At 35.5% G+C, this 17,055-nt stretch overlaps 1 protein-coding gene across 3 annotated transcripts in view; it reads right to left on the minus strand.

Moving 5' to 3' along the window:
* Positions 1 to 4,342: 4,342 nt before the first annotated feature.
* The window catches only part of sbm (L-type amino acid transporter sobremesa), a 78,470-nt gene continuing 65,757 nt past the window's right edge, over positions 4,343 to 17,055 (minus strand). For 2 of the 3 annotated variants that reach the window (XM_071591599.1, XM_071591589.1), the window contains exons 4-13: positions 16,132 to 16,374; positions 11,899 to 12,024; positions 10,548 to 10,647; positions 10,233 to 10,277; positions 9,296 to 9,419; positions 7,739 to 7,842; positions 7,485 to 7,581; positions 6,151 to 6,300; positions 5,606 to 5,774; positions 4,343 to 5,207 (exon numbers count right to left, since the gene is read on the minus strand). In XM_071591599.1, the coding sequence (XP_071447700.1) occupies positions 5,143 to 5,207; positions 5,606 to 5,774; positions 6,151 to 6,300; positions 7,485 to 7,581; positions 7,739 to 7,842; positions 9,296 to 9,419; positions 10,233 to 10,277; positions 10,548 to 10,647; positions 11,899 to 12,024; positions 16,132 to 16,374 (1,223 nt within the window). In that variant the 3' untranslated portion in view covers positions 4,343 to 5,142. Of the gene's footprint in view, positions 5,208 to 5,605; positions 5,775 to 6,150; positions 6,301 to 7,484; positions 7,582 to 7,738; positions 7,843 to 9,295; positions 9,420 to 10,232; positions 10,278 to 10,547; positions 10,648 to 11,898; positions 12,025 to 16,131; positions 16,375 to 16,869; positions 17,053 to 17,055 lie in introns of those variants that run through there. The other variant, XM_071591608.1, reaches the window with a different exon arrangement.

Here is a 17,055-nt window from a genome sequence, read left to right on the forward strand (position 1 = left end):
AAACTTGTCGGTGGAGAAGCAGGAAATGGTTGGCTATGACTGGTTATAATTCATAAGGTCTTTCCCAAAAGTAGTAGGACTGAGTCGATAAAAAAAATTATTGCCAGAATTGACACATTCACTCAAAAAGTCTTCGACGTAGTGCCCTTGAGTGTCCACACTCAGCTGCCAGCAGGTTTTCTATGCCTCCGCCTCCTGGGAGGTGGCACCTAGAATGCTGCCAAGCACTGTCGTCATGGTCTGTTGTAATGTTTTCCCCGGGCCATGGTGACATCTTTTGTGCCCTGATTTGAAGCGGAAGAAATTTGGTTGGGTATTGCCTAAAAAATTTGGATCCTCACTCGCATGGTCAATAAGCTCTTAGCAGATCCTTATTTATGCAAGTTTCCTTTTGTTTGTCCAAGAACACTCGCAGCACCAACTTCGCACACACCTTTCTCATGACCATGTTTTTAGTCGCAAGTCAAATGTCATCAATTAAAGGAATGCCAAGTTCATCTGAAACCATGTGAATACTAAATCTGCGACCCCCTGTCAAACTCTCACCTTTGCAAGATTTTTGTCACTTTTTGAGGTTGAAGGGCATGCTGAACGTTCAGCTTCTTTAACATATTTTCTACCCTACCAAAACAACTTGTGCCACTCTAAAACACCCGATCTACCCATGGTGTTATCACCATAAGCTCCCTTGAGTATGTCATGAGTCTCTTTCCAGGTTTTGCCCAGTTTCACACAAAGTTGATGGCATAGCATTTTTCCAATAACCAGTTCATGGTGGCGCATAACAAGGTCACGTTATAGAGGTTTCACAAACTGTGGCTAACTGTGCTCCGCAAAGGTTGGGAGCCAACTGCCTCCAGCCTTTCCTGGGACTTTCCCCCTCGAACCCAGCCAGATAAACTGCCATCTGTCCATCCATCTATCCAGTGAAAAATAAAACCTACTACTTTTAGGACTGAACTTGTACAGTAATCTCAGTTCTATAATACAGATTAATGGGCCAGTACTGAAAAGGTGTTACAAAAAAGATACAAGATTGATTAAGTGAATGCAAGGTTCCCAAATGAAATGTTGGTGAAGGAAGGCAGTCTGTACTTCTGTGCACTAATGCTGATCATAGCCACAAGTGCTACCATGGGATAATGTTGACGACTACAAACTCTGACAAGGATGATGGATGACCTCTCTCTGCTTTGAAAATATTCAATAAATGCATAATTTTTTCAGTTTATAAAGCAGATGCCTTATAATCATATCTTTTCATAAGTTACAAAATACCTAATAGATATTCTGAGAATTTCTAAGAAAGATTTAGAAGTGCTTTTTTTCCTTTGACAAGTGAAAAATCCCAAATCATTCATTTCTATCAAAATAATGCAAACAAATGCTCTTGTAATGGTATTCATCCGTTGATGGCCGATTTATTCCATTAATGTAATTCATTTGTAGAAGCTTTATTTGAATCTAATTCAATTACTGTTGATCCAATTTTATTGCAGCACCACTGGACATACTTAACTTATTCTCTAACATACTTAAATATTTTAGCAACATACAATTATGCGAGTGAATATATGTAGGTGGCGGATGGTAAATTTAGAGTATGTTGAAGAACACTGGTGACTGCACATTGCATTAAGTTAGGCTATTTTATTGAATAAAGATTTGATCAATTAGTTATCTTATTAATGTAAATAAATGAGAAAATTCATTGATGCCCTTATTGTATTTGTTTTTCCAAAGATACTAATTATTCACTACCGGCTAAATTTTAGGAGTAATTGGTTTAATAAGTTTACTTATGTTGTGGAATATTGATTGAAATATAATTATTTTCGTTGATATTTTGGAATAAAAGGGAACTTTATATAGTATGAAATGCAGTCTATGAATTGAATGCTTCGAGGCAGCAAAATATAGAATTCTGGTGTTTACGAGGGTGGTCCCATAAGGTGATCGGCCGGCCTGGAGACCGGCCGATCAAGAGATGGCAATAGTTGTTTGAAAAATCACTATTAGAAAGTACGCAATATATAAAACGTATATTTCAAGTTTGAAGATGCTACATTTAGTATTTGTTTGGCAGCCGTCAACAGCAAATGTTTTCAGTGAATTTGTAAAAATGGAGAAAATTGGTCATCGTTATGTGATACAATACTTTTATTCGAAAAGCCTCAGCCCAACCAATATAAAAGCTGAACTGGGTTCTACTCTGGGTGAGTCTGCTCCTTCGTTTACAACAGTGAAATATTGGGTAGCAGAGTTAAAATGAGGCCGTACGAGCTTTCAAGACGAGCATCGTATAGGTCGACCAAATGAGGTGGCGACTCCAGAAACTGTGAAGAAAAGCCACAAAGTGATACTGGATGATGGTCAACTGAAAGTGCGCAAGTTAGCAGACAAAGTAGGCATTTCAAAGAGTGTGCTACATCAAATATTAACTGAAAATGTGGACATGAGAAAGCTGTGTGCAAGATGGGTGCTGCGTTTGCTCACACTCGAGCTAATCCGGTGTGGTGAAGATGTTTCCATTGGGTGTTAAGTTTCATAGCAGCAAAGCAGAATTTTTGCGCCATTTCATAATCATGGATGAAACATGGGTCCATCACACCCAAGACAAAAGAACAATCAAAACAAAGGATTCAAAAGGGATAACAGGCTCTAAAGAAGCCAAAGACAGTTTCATCTGCAGGCAAGGTCATGGTGTTGGTTTTTTGAGATGCACGCGGGATCATTTTCATTGACCATCTTGAAAAAGGAAAAACTATCAACTGCGAATATTATACAAACTTACTACGGCATTTGAGTGAAGAAATCAAGCAAAAGCGGCCGAATTTGGCTAGGAAGAAAGTGTTGTTTCATCAAGACAATGCACCAGCTCACAAATCCGTTATTACAATGGCCAAAATTCATGAATTAAAGTTTGAAATGCTACCTCATCCACCATATTCGCCAGATTTAGCCCCCTCGGATTATTTTCTGTTTGCAAATTTAAAAAAATGGCATGTTGGTCAAAGATTTTCCAGCCGTGAAGAAGTGATGTCGGCAGCTAATGGTTATTTTGATGAGCAAGACACTTCTTATGATGAAAAGGGCATCAAACTTATTGAACATCGCTGGGAAAAGTGTATAGAGCTGAAATGAGATTATGTTGAACAATAAATATATTTTTTTCCAAAATTTTTGTGTTTTCTTTATTGGGTCAGGTACTTCTGGGACCACCCTCGTGCCAAGGAAATTCATAAGTAATGTACATGATAGCTATGTGTCAGTCAAATGTTAATTGTATATTAATTAAATTAAATGTTTTAAATCCAATTTGCATAAAAATGTCATCATTTAGATTGAGATTTTATGATGGTGAAATTATTTTGGTGATGACTGTAATTATATGTGATACCAAATAATGACCTTTTTCTAAAAATGTGAGCTCTAGTTTGATAGAAACAATGTTATCTATCACCTTGAGCTACATCTAGCAGAACAGAGGAAGTGTCACTTTAAAAGGCTTAAGAAAAAGGTATTTTACGCTAATGCTCATTTGTAGTTATTCATTTTTTATTATGATGGAAAGGTTTCCAAGCTTGTGACATTTACATATCCTTTTGGCTGTCACAACATTTATCTTAAGTCCAGACTTCCCAATAGAATAGCCTGCATTTTAACTGAGTACCCTCAAATCTCCTAGTGTGCTTACCTACCTTTTTTGCCAGTTGACTTTCAACTTTCCTTGTGAATTCAATGGGTTTATCCACCTAATGTCTCATGTCTTTCCGCATTAATATTTAAGAATGTTGTTAGAATTCAGAAACATTTTAGTTAAATAGAAAGACTATGAATGTAGTACAGGATGGATCAATAGCCGGAATATGGAATCCTTTTTAGAAGTGGATTTTAATCTTACATCTATATATATATGTATATAATTTTTAACATTTCTATAGAGCTGCACACTTTCATTCATGGGAGGTTGTTCTCTCAGAACTCCAAAGTCAGATGCTCTTAATTGTGCATGAATTTTATAAATGCACTCAACAAATGGCAAAGATGATTCATGAATATTTTACGGAAATGTTAATTAAGTGATTTTATGAAGCATACCCGGCATCTCGTTTAATTTTCTGGGATTTTCTGCTGAGATTTAATTAGACATCTTTGTTTCTCATCTGCTGGGTGCATAGAATTATTGATTCCCTGTCAAATTGGTGGTAGTAGTTTTTAGGGGAGGCGACCGACTACTGAGGTCATTTGTGCAAATTGGTGGTGTGAAGGTGTATGCAGATACTGTTTGAATAAATATCCCTTTATTTTATTGGATGTGGTTAATGTATAAGAAGGAAAGTGCAATTTGAACTTCATTGTATTTTTTCTATGGTACACTTTATACAAATGGCATAAACAATAATGTACATTGAAGGTAAAGGTCTTAGACCTTTAAAACAATCAAGAGGAACACAGGTTGACTCCTAGTGGTTATTCTTCTATTCCTCTGGCGTCGTAAGTTGTGAATGAGGGATACAGTTTTCACTCACTGAATTGCTGTGAACGAGTGAAAACATCTAGCAGCTTTTGATGATCCTTTGACACTTCCTCACCTTTAGATCATTAGCAACATACATGGCATGTAGGCATGTTGTGGGAGGAATTTCAATGACATTGGCATTTTTTACACACTCTAAAGAAGCAAGTTTGCTATGTGTCTAAGTCTTATTTTAGAGTGAAGAAATTCTTCAAATTGGAATCATTGGAAGAACACAATGCATTTCTTACTCAGAGTGAAAGATGAAGTCTTTTTAAAAAAGGAAAATGTACAAAAGGATATGAAAATCATTTATATGTATATATATATAATATATATGTAAAAATGTATATATTATCTTTTGGAAAAGAAAGTTTTTGAAATCCATCCTCATAAGGCAAAAAAGAGACTGTAAAATATCAATGGTTATCAAAACTTTGTAAAAATTTGTCCATTCTGGGATGCTGGTGAATGAAGCAGGTTGCTTCGTACAATGCCAGGAGGGATGGAAAACAGCTAGGACCAGTGTCAGCAGCAGATGCCTCCAATGTGGAGCATATAAGCCCCCCTTGGATATTCAAACAGGAATGGATCAGCCAACAATTCTCCTCTTGCTCTTGCCCTTAGTCAAAAGTCATTTGGGTTGGAGCAACTTCACACAGCAGCTGGAAGAACACTGTGATTTTCTCTAAAGAGATCGAAAGAGAGGTTATTGAATTAGGTTTCAAGCACCAGTGTTATAATCAGCTTAGTTGTAGATTTGTTCCAATAAGCTTGTATGTAGCTTCATTATTTAAAAAATCAAATTATAGAAATCAAGTATGAAGTGAATTTATATTCAGGAAACTTATTTTGCAGTTTCAAATTGTCATTTAGTTACTTTTATGGACCATCCATTATCAATCAGTAACTTATTCAATTTTTTTCAGGGTTATTGAATGGCATGTAATATAAGCAGCTAACAATATGATGGCAATAAAACTCACAAAGTATTTCCCAGTTGATGATTTTTAAATCAATAATTTTAAAATAGCAATGTGGTGCACAAATATTCAAAATGAATATTACAAAAAAATGTCTGCTCACCCATAACTGCGGGCACATAATGATAATGAACAAAAGGAACATAGAGGAGTAGGCCAGCAAGTATGAAGAGCCCTGCGTAGAGGTACTCAATCTGTGGATTGTCTATGATGGGAGCTGCTATCAGGTACACCGAAATCACAAGTACCACCAATGGAATGATTATAGGCACCTGGAAGAAATAATTTTATATTCTTTGAAAAAAGGTTTGTACAATAAAAAAGATAGTTTTAGTTAAACCACTGTAATTTGTACACAGTAGTGCACTAAGAATATATGCATGATGATTTGTTGAATGGTGAAGTAGAACTTATTAAATTATTTTTGGCTTGTAAATGCCAGTTAACACTGAAATATAGATTTGATGACATATTGTGTTCGTAACTGAAGAAATATGATTTCACAAATTCTGTATCCCAGAGAATTCAGTGGAGAGTTGAATCATCTTTTTCTGTGTTAGCCATTAAAATTATTATTTTGGACGTGTATTTGGCAGAGTAAATGGTAGTGCGGAAAAATGTGTAATTTTCTTAATGATTTAGTATCACCTTATATGGGCGAGGTGCATCTTTCTTGGTGAACCTCATGACAATTAGAGCAAGCATGGCACTGCCGTAGAAAATCCAGGCTGCAAAACTGAAGAAGTCGATGAGGCTGTCAATGGTTCCCGAAAGCACCATGGCAGAAGTGATGATGGCCTATTTCATAGAGGAAATGGGAAAATGGAGAATGTTTGCTTTTTCACATAAAAGAAATATAGTTTCATGTATGCTTTTCTTCTTTTTTTTGTATATTTCATGGATATTTCTCATGGGTTTTAGGATTTAATTATTTATTTTATTACAGTAGTTCACTTTTGGATTTATTTAAAATGAGAATTAAGTCTGGGGTAAAACAGTCTCCAGTTACAGGTTTTAACATTTTAAACACTGAAAATGTGTGCCCCATCAACTAGAATTGTGAAAGATAATAATACTTATTTTTTTAAGGTAATAATGGGGTAGCTATGAATTAACTCTCACCAGTATTAATGAATGCATAAAAATTATTGGTTACACATTTCCCTTGGAATTTTGTCATTTTAACATGTTTAATGGAATTAGCACTTTGGTTATTGACTTTTTGGAAATTTCATACTGTGGGTTTAAGGACAGTTAATAGTATAAATGATTCTATCTGGCATTAGATATTATGTTGAAGTACAGTAAACATCCTAAGTGAAATTACAGGCATGAAAGGGCTGTTGTCCTGAACCTCTGCTTAAAATATAAGTTCAAATATTTGGCTGTTCCAGTTTTATATTGGCAATTTTTAAATATTATATTAATTTGTTTTTTTAATCTATATATTTATCTCACCTTTTTTATTTACTTATTTTCCTTGTTTAGCTTATCTTCTAGTATTTTTTAATTACTGTTATCATTTATATTTATACTATTGACTGTGGCACAACCTTGCTTTGGTGGAGAAAAATTAGTCGGAATAAGTTCTTGGGAGGTTTCCGTTTAATGAAAAAATAATGAGTGAGTCATATCCATTGAGTTATCAACTTTTTCCCCATGTATCCCATGATTTTGGATGTTAGTATATTGGTCAACCTAGTCTGCATTTAAATATAATTTTAGCTAAATCACAAGACATTTTATTTAAACTTTACTTTAATGATATTCTTACTTTTTGCACAAATGCAATGACATTCATTCATATTATAAGTTAAGGTGTTAAGTTAAGGAAAAACTATAAAAACATATCTGTGATAAGTAATTATTATTCGTCCAAAAGATAAGAAAAATAATAGAAGGCAGACTTCAATTAAGTATGTAGAACTCATGACTGTTGGACAGAGACAGCAGAGAAGTATAATGTTGGGGGAAAAACTCACATTGAAGATCAGGCCTGGAGCAGGGGTCAGTCTGCGGACGTGAACATGAGATAGGATGTCCAATAGGTGTCCCTCCCGGCTGGCCGCAAAGCAGAGGCTGGTGAAGATGATGGCAAGGGCAAGGGAATAGGAGGTACAAGGCCGATTGGCTGGTGTCCCTCTGCCCTCCCTCCCAGGGCAGGAGGGGAGGCTGTGGGTTTTTTTTTTTGGGGGAGGATGGCAGTGGTCGTTTACCATCGGAGGGTGATACTCACCGTCCAGCCGCAAAAAGTGTTCCATTGGCAGCTCCAAATGTTGACATGGTGACAGAAAGCGGCATAAGCCATGCCATGACACCGAGGATTCTGTTGCCAAAAGTCTTCATTGGGATGGTAGGCCGAGTTCAGGAGCCATGGGTAGCGCACGTGGGGGGGCAGAATAAAAGACCGGAGGCAGACCCAGTCATGGAAAGGGGGGTGGGCGAGGGCCCACTCGGGGGTCCCCTTCCACCCTTTTCCATTCACATTCTACTAGCACACCACATACACTCCACTCCCATACTACATTATGATGGACTGATTCATCCTTAGGTTATGACTTTTAAGTGCCATTATTTGTAATCGGTAACTGAATCATGGTACTTTAAAGGCTGTTATTTCATTTTAGTCTGTGGCGAATACTTTTTATAGATATATAGCTTTGTTTTACTCATCAGAAGATAGTTATGCCACATTGACAGTTATAGAACAATATCTAATTTGACGAATTTTTCTCAGGCCATCATTCAAGGGAGTATTTATCACTACTAAGGTCATTAGAAGTTTAAGATGTTTTTGGGGTTGAAAATAGAGTAAAATATTGACTTAGACAGTTTATGAGTACATGTGTTTTATGGAGCTTCAGCATGAATTATTATTATTAATAACTCCTCATTGGTAGCCTGTAGTAGGACTATTATATATTAACCATATTGTGTAGTAAGGATCAAGGTGCTAGCTACTTTTGCTTATGATATCTATGCTGTAATTATTCATTGATAGGCATTATTATGTATATTAATGTAGCATTAAAGTACTTTTTGAAGTTAAAATAATCTTGTAGACTGAAGAGAAATTAAAGATTAAATTAGGTCCTGTTGTTTGAATTAAATTTTAACTTGGGGCCAACCCACCACAGTAACCAATCCAAAGTTGAATTTTGCGGGCGAGGATAGAGCTCTCCTAGTACTAAGCCCAATGGCATGTGAAATTCACACATCAGGGTAGGGGGGCCAGTTCCTTTCCCTGTGCCACCTGTAATTTCTGAGGAAGATCTATCTTTTACCAAAAAATCAAATAGCTTGGGTGTAGTTGGGGTGCCCAAAGGTGTACTTGGTAATCAAACCTAGGCCCTCTGGTCAATGCTCAACTGGCCTACCATGTCCCTGAAGGTAGGACATTAAATAGTAAATATTGAGCAGGTATGAGATCATATATTATGTATCCTCATATGTATGTGATAAGTATTCAAACCAAAGAGACCCTCATGTAACATAGGCATGGGGAAACAAAAATAGTTCTGCTACAGTTTTCCCAAAGGAAAAACACAAGTTATCAATAGTAACTATGCCATTATCAATGAAAATAGAAATATTTGTAATTATTGTATCTATGAAAATACTTTAAAAAATGTGATTACTGGCCATTGCATAAGTTTATTCATTAATATTTTGCTCCAGGAAGTAAAATTTTAAAATCAAATATTGAAAAACTTTGGGTGAAAGGAAAAATCTAAAAAGTAAAATATTGAGGTTGGTAAGGTTCTTGCAGTCATGCAATGGGACTCCAACTCACCACTGCTACTGCCTCTGACTCAATCAGCTCAGCAGCTGACATGACTGTCAGGTATGATATATTGATGAAAAAGTAACACAGTGTCACCAGTGGAATACCAATTATGATGGACCGTGGAAGGTTCCTATAAAATAAATCAAGACATGAATAAAAACATTTTGCAAAATATGTATAGTCAAGTAAATATATGCAGCTTTTAAGGGTAAATAAATGATACTTGAGGTACTTTTAGTTGCTATTGGAATATTTCCATTACATGGCGTGCATTGTCATTTTTTCGATCATCTGAACATTTTTGTATAGATAACGTCCGCGTTATCAATGGGAAAATACGGTACTTTATTAAATGCAAAATATAAGGAAATTATTGAGTCTTCCATATAGTATATTAGATACTGTGCCCACTGAAAGAGGATAATAATTGACTGCATCATTAGTACTTCACCATTCACAAAGCAGTTGAATTTTACTTCTAAATGCTGCTAGTGCTCTTAATTGTTTACACCAAACTGTTAATTCAATGAGGGATGTCTCATTTTCAATCAATTCCCAGTTTGAAATCATGTTTAGTCATTTTTATTCGTGCCTACATTAATTTTAGTGAAGAAAAAGAATCAAGCATATTACTTCCAAATGGAGAACTAAGGACAAGTTTATTTGAAATTCATTGGTTCACCAGGGATCCACTCACAGGATTCTCCAAAAGGATATTAAAAAGTGCTTTCTGGAATATTTTAGAGCATGAGAATTCATAGGCCCCTGTCTTTTCTTTTCAAAATTTAAGATTTTTTTATTGGGATTGTGTACTATTGGTAGCATGACTGATAGAAATCATGCTCACTGAGGTTTACAGGGCAACCAGTTCAGCAAAGAGGATATATTATTTAAGTACCTGCATGCAATGGTACATAATGCGATAAAGTAAAGCGATACTTACACGGAAGGATTCACGATTTCTTCTGTGACATAGTTGAGATTGTTCCTAGAAAAAAAAGTATTAATTTAGTGAGTTCCTTAAAGTGTACAGTAGAAAAAGTCTTTATTATTTTTTAAGTGCTATGTTTTGGTGGCATTGCTTCCTTATTCTTAAAAGTTTTAAATAGTAAAATTATTTCATTTGTTTAAATCTAGACAATATTATTACAATTTTTTAACAGCCACAAACATATTGTTGTTGACAGTGTGATCATAAATGTGTATTTCCAAATCAATTGAATAATATATACTGTATATAAGAATGATAAAATCTTACCATCCATCATATGCCCATAAACCAGTGTAGAAAGCTGTTGCAATGCTTCCTAAAGAGTTTGTTGTACCCACAAATGGATTTGCCAGGTGCTTGGTATTTCCTGTAGCATAAAATATTAGTTATCCAATAAGATTTTTTTAAAATAACAATGGAAATAGTAATGCAACACAGTAATGGAAACAACTGTAACAGTAATGTAAACAATGTAACAGTGGCCACCTTAAAGAAGTGATTGAAGCTAGCTGAAGTCATCTAGGAGCCATTTTGATGATATTACTTAAAATATATTTTGTGGAATGAGTTGTAGCTTTGAAGAAAGTGCAATACTCTAGTAAAACAGCAAATTTACATTAAAATAATTTTCAAACTTTCATCGTGGTGATTGAGCATGGAACAAATGTGGACCGTGGTGAAAAAAATTCTGAATCCTTACAAGTAAGGAAAAACTAAGTCGGATAATTTAACCTAAATGTATAATTTTTTATTTTGTTTGGGACAATTTTTTATGAGGTAGATGAGAAATTGGTTAATGGTGACTTTCATAATGATGGAAGAAATTTGGTAAATAGAAGAGAATTTTTAAACACCTTTTCCTAATATTTTTCCAAATGAGAGATAACATTTTAATGTCATGGCAGAGGTTTCGGATGTTGAATAAAAAGGAAAAGTATTGAGCAGTTTTAAATTGCTTCAAGGAAAGTAGCAATTAACACAATTTAGAGGGGGACGAGAGTAATTATTTGAGCAGTGGCATAACTGAGAAATTAGAGGTGAGAATGGCCTCCCAATACCATATTGGGTTGTCAACTGGTTAAACAAGTTGAAGTTTTTTAGACTGAATTTTCACAAAAGTTTAGTTAAAAATATTGCTGTATTGTTCGCCACTAAAATATATTATATGTAATTTTCAAATTATTATTTTGGGTTGTGTCAAATTGGTAGACTAGTAAACAATTTGAATAGTAAATATGTATATCAAATAGAAATCGAAATGCTATAGACAAGTTCATCTCTCATGGCATGGTTCATGGTTCAACTCAATCATGGTATGGAATAGTTTGGTAGTAATGACCAATTGTACAAGTAATGCAATTGTACAAGTGATCCGCTCTGTGCTTTCAGTTATATCTTCTTATCTTCCCATGTTAAAGTAATATTAGAAGTTGGTACTAGACATCATCTTACTGAATGAAGTAATTACCTATACTTTAAAATGCTTTCAGAAACATTATCAAAGCTGCCAGTCGTACAAAGAAATGTGAAGTTCTCAAACTTATGTATTACAGCCTTAGTTTTGGATTAGTTTTAGTTAAAACAGGTATTCTCATTTGTTGTGATAAAAATTTATTACCTTCTGCAACCTTGTAGGCACCACCAACAATAATTATGAGAATTGCTGCAAGCTTTGCTGCAGTGAATGCATTTTGTACGCCTGTTGCCAATTTAACGCTGTAGCAGTTGATGAACAGGATTATAGCTGAAAATAAATTGCAAAGGTAATCTGAATTAGCACATAATTAGTGTCGCAATTTTTCAACATTTAAAGATAATTTTGTAATTGAGGATACATATAATGGGTAATGATGTTTGGTATTTCAAAGGATTAGGAATTCTTCTGTTATGATAAATTGTGGCAATATCCATAATTATAGCCCTTTCAATTTTGTAAAATATTTCTGGTTTGTGTAAGGAATTTAACAGGTAGAAATTGATACATTTTCATGTCACCTGTTAAGCTGTCCTCCAGAAGCTAAAGATTTTCCAAACATTTTCATCAATTCATTGATATTTTGACTTGCCAGTTACAATAATTGTATATATGCAATATCAATATTTTTAAGAGTTAAATATTAATGTGAATTTTGTAGTTGTAGGTGTTCATTATAATACGATAGCTTGGTTTAATGAGCATAGAGTAATAATTGACTTGGCCTTAATGCAGATTAGTCACATTTTCATATCACATAAATGCCAAGATTACCTGCTGCTTGATCTAAATGGATATCCTAAAATGCAGGCTCCAAGTACCAAATTCTTTGGTGTAAAACTAACCTCCTAAGTATCTTGGGATGAACATGTTCTAAAGCAGGCCAAAACACTGTGTTCCACCTGTTTCGAGTACACATTTTTGGATTTACTGTCAATTGTTAATACCAATGTGCCCTGTATTATGGTCTATTCTTATGTGTATTTAATATTGAACCTTATATTCCGGTATTATCTGCAATGGCTATAAAATTTTCAGATTATTGAAAAATGTCTCTAATTAATTGCCTTTCCCCTATATATTTCCCCATGCCACCTCATTTTTAGTAGTCTTAACATCCTCCCCTCCTGAATCCTGCACCCACCCCCAATGCTTACATTCTTGCCCTAGTGCTACTTTGCTTAATACCTGGGAGTTCTTTCAAAACTGTTGTGAACAACCATTTTACAGGGAGTTATGATGTCCTGTACCAGAAGTATATATATATATATATATATATATATATATATATATATATATATATAATAAAGCAGCTTTTCAGGGACAAAAAACCCTGCATTTACAATTTACAATAAGTTACCACCTAAGCTATGAAACATCACAGATATCCATTCAAGCCATGTAGGAAGTTGTGTCTTCACTCAAAACTATCACCCATTTAATGAATTTTTTTCAGGATAGTTCTGTTTATGTGTAGTCTGCCTTTCTCCTTCACTTTCATAATTATTATATTATCATTATGTCAGTATTAATCACATTTGAGCAGCTATTGGAATTTTTACATAAGATTCATCATATTTTTACAGACATACTCATACATCATGCCATACTAATTAACGTTCAAGCCATCCAAAATGGCTGTTATCCCCCCTTATCTTCCCCTTTATCTCAAAATTCTCCCTTCTGTCTCGGCCTTCAACATTACTTTACTCTTCCACTTATACTTGCTTCGAATTTTCGAGGAAACTCTCACTCTTTCACCCCATATAAGAAGCGCACGCTTATTAACTCGTTAATTTCAACTGCTGGTTGTTAGCTCTGAATTTTGATTGAAACATTTATTTGGTTCCAATCCATATGAAGTTAGGCACTTATGCGCTATCCGCTCATCTTTTGCCGTAGTAAGATTCCCTGAAATAGCTGGCGGTACTCTTGAGAGGGGAATGGTTAGAATTTTCAAAATTTTTAACTCGTAATATGCGAAAAATGCGGATTTCCGCGGCGGACATAGTTTCTACTCTCAAAGGACGACGGCCGAGGCATCGTGTCAAGGGCGAATTTCTGGCGTGCCAGGGGACTGAATTCTTGACGTGCGGGAAAATAAAATTCCATCAATACCTTTGGGCACGTTGGTCTGAATATTTAGCGTTTTTATTTTTTCTTTGCCGTCCTCTCCCTGCGCCACCCTGTTCTTTTGAATGACCTTCCTTTTGGCATCACTGCCTCTCTATCTCGAAAGGGAAAGAGGAGGAACAGCAGAGCTCTGAGATTCCTCATTTTGTTCCTTGCTGCAGGAGTTGAATAGATTGCCTTCCCCGCTTCCTTGATGACGGGCATCGATCCCTCCTCCCCCACTCTGTCTGTCTTGCCGTCATTTTCCGATCTTCAATCCACCTCCGGACTCATTTTCACTCCCTGCGTTCCACTGACCTTTTCAGGGACATCGAAAGCAGAACTGTGAAGTTAAAAATCTTTGACGGTTTCCTAAAACGATCAGTATCGAGATCATTTCTTGTCGATGCTGTTGTTGCACGAGAGGTGGCTCCAAATCAGTAGTGTGTTAAGAAGGTTGGATCATCTCTTCGATTGACCGAGGAGTCATGGGGAATTTTAGAGTCGGAGGAATTTGTCTAGATAGGAAATTATAAGAAGCGCAGTCGACGTAAGAGGAATGTCTAGTGGGGTATGGTGCGTACATATTATGCATTTTTTTCGAATTTTTTCTGATGATGTTTTCTTTGTTTGTTCTTTTTGAGTGCATTAACCCAACGTAGGTTAAAAGTGAAATTAAACCACTTGGATTTTTCACATAGAAAAAAGAATTTATTTACCACCTAGGTTTCGTTATGGCGTAGCATCATCAGGTCTGATGATGTTATGATGTTACCTGATGATGTTATACAATTACGCAACCTAGGTAGTAAATAATTTTTTTTCTATGTGGAAAAGCCAAGTGATTTAATTTCAATATGAAGATTTTCCACAAAGTGACACCAGAAACTATTTTATCTACCCAACGGTGGTGTCAAATTCCCCGATAAGTGCCCTCTTCGAAGGAAAGGGTAATTTGAGCAATTAATTTATTGGAAAACTTCTGGAAATCTGTAACATATTTTGTCAAATTACGGCCGATTAGATCACATAATGTTACGACTTTGAAATGGTAGGGAAAAATTGAATACTTTCCCATCAACATTTATGAAATTCATTGAAGTCAGATGAGGGAGTTAAATAGTTATCCAAAACTTCCAAATGTCTGTCCTGAATGACCTTTATGTGATGTAAGTTCCACGAAGGATATATGTACCTCCAAATGAGACTAAATATTTGACGATCTTAAAAGGAATATAAAAGAACATAGCCGATATGTTTTCATGATGTCGATGATACGAAAAGAAGAATGTCTCTACGGCCATTCTTTTGATTTTAATAATAGTGTGTTTTCAGATTCATTGCGGCTTCTCCTTTTTATTTGCGTTTACGGCTATCAGGGGCGTGAAACGAATAGAATATCAAAGTTATAGTGTGAGCTGCTGGATATAAATAATATGTTAGTTTTCTGCAGATGAAGAAATTCGCAATTTCACGAAATAGGAATTTGGCTGTGCCAGTTTGTTTCTCAGCGATTTAACACAAGCTGAGTATTTTGTGACATGCGGAGTGTTATGGTAATTTATATTATTATTGAAGAATTAATTAAGTATTATAAATATTGCAAAGGCTTTCCCCGTTCGCAATAGAATCTACCCCTGAGTAAACTTCAAAATCAATATTGAGAATACGATGGAAATACGGTGATGGTTCGGGTTAAGTTTGAATAACATCTTGATAAAATAATTACATTTGCATTGTTAAATGATAGCATAATTCTAGAAAGTAATTTTGCTGACCATGAATAAATTTGGCACCTATTAACGCTCACTCAAGTTCATTTGGAAATAATAGGACTGCGGCATTCATTGTTTCTATGACTTGATTTCAATCGCCCTATGGACATCCCGATAGACGATGGATAGGTCGGAAATTGAAAAATCTACGACTAAAACACCATTAATTAGAACTTGAGGAGGTTTGGCTCTTCTTTTGCGCCTGGAATTCTACAGGTGATTCTTCACATATAAAATATTGCTTTCGTCAAATTGATGCGATTAGCGTTATGAACAAATTTGAATTGGTTATAAGAACTGCACGATTCTTCATGTAGGTCATCCGTCTAACGCTATAAACATTTTTTCAATGAGATAGAAAACAGAAGCTCGATTTACAATCTGGTAGTGTATATTTGGAATAATTGAAGTTATTCTAACTTGATAATTTTTCAGGTCACATATATTACAGTATTTTTACCGCGAAATATCCAAATTTGATTTGCCTTACCCGTTGCGAAGATGGCTACCATTTTGACAAGATGAGGCGGAGGATCACAGGTTCCTGAAAATGCCTGTACGGCATACTGGGCGAAGCTGAGTACGATGATGGCCATTTGTGACGGCTTCAAAACGAGGGTGGATGTCCAAGAGAAGAGGTACGCTGTGGCAGGACCAAACGCATCCATCAGGTATGCATACTCCGCTCCAGACGATGTGTTCATTGTGCCCAGCTCTGCATAAGCTAAAGCGCCTGAATGGGGAAGGAAGGGAAAGTTATAAGGCACTAAGAAAGTATGAAATTAGTAGAAACTTAATGAACATGGCAAAAAGTTTAGGTTTAAGTCACCAGATTTGATGTGGAACTCTAGTGTATTCGTAAGGATTATCGTTTTTATAAAGGTATACGTATAAGGTTTTCATTGCCCGAGAAGATATTAGGTTTGGTAACTACCTGAATCTTATAAATACCCTATCAGAAGTGTTCAAAGTCTCCCCCGTTGTGAAATTGACTTCAACACAGGACAGACGGAGAAATTAAGAACTGAATAAGAATTAAGGTGTAACGAGGTGACGATATTCGTACGAATATTGTTAGCATTTCTTGTATATGTAGTTGCGAAAAATGAAAAAAAACGTGACGGATTTAGGAATTTCAGATTACGTTTAACACTTAGAAAAAGTTTTAGCTAGCCAAAGTTTTCATTAAGAAATCGGGACTAATTTAGACTTCGTAAAATGCTCTTACCGAACCCCTGATGGTACGCCGCTGGTGTGGGTGAGCTGAAACTGTTTGAAAACATTCATTTATCGCTTCAAAATGCTCGAAATAAATCAACTCGTAGTTCGGTCGATACATTACATTGGTACAGGACTCACAACAGATGACAGAGAACGATCAATTGGAGTTTCTGTCAAGGGCAGCAAATATCCC

This window comes from Hetaerina americana, unplaced genomic scaffold (genome assembly GCF_022747635.1).
Source record: "Hetaerina americana unplaced genomic scaffold, ioHetAmer1.1.p SCAF_1, whole genome shotgun sequence".
NCBI lineage: Eukaryota > Metazoa > Arthropoda > Insecta > Odonata > Calopterygidae > Hetaerina > Hetaerina americana.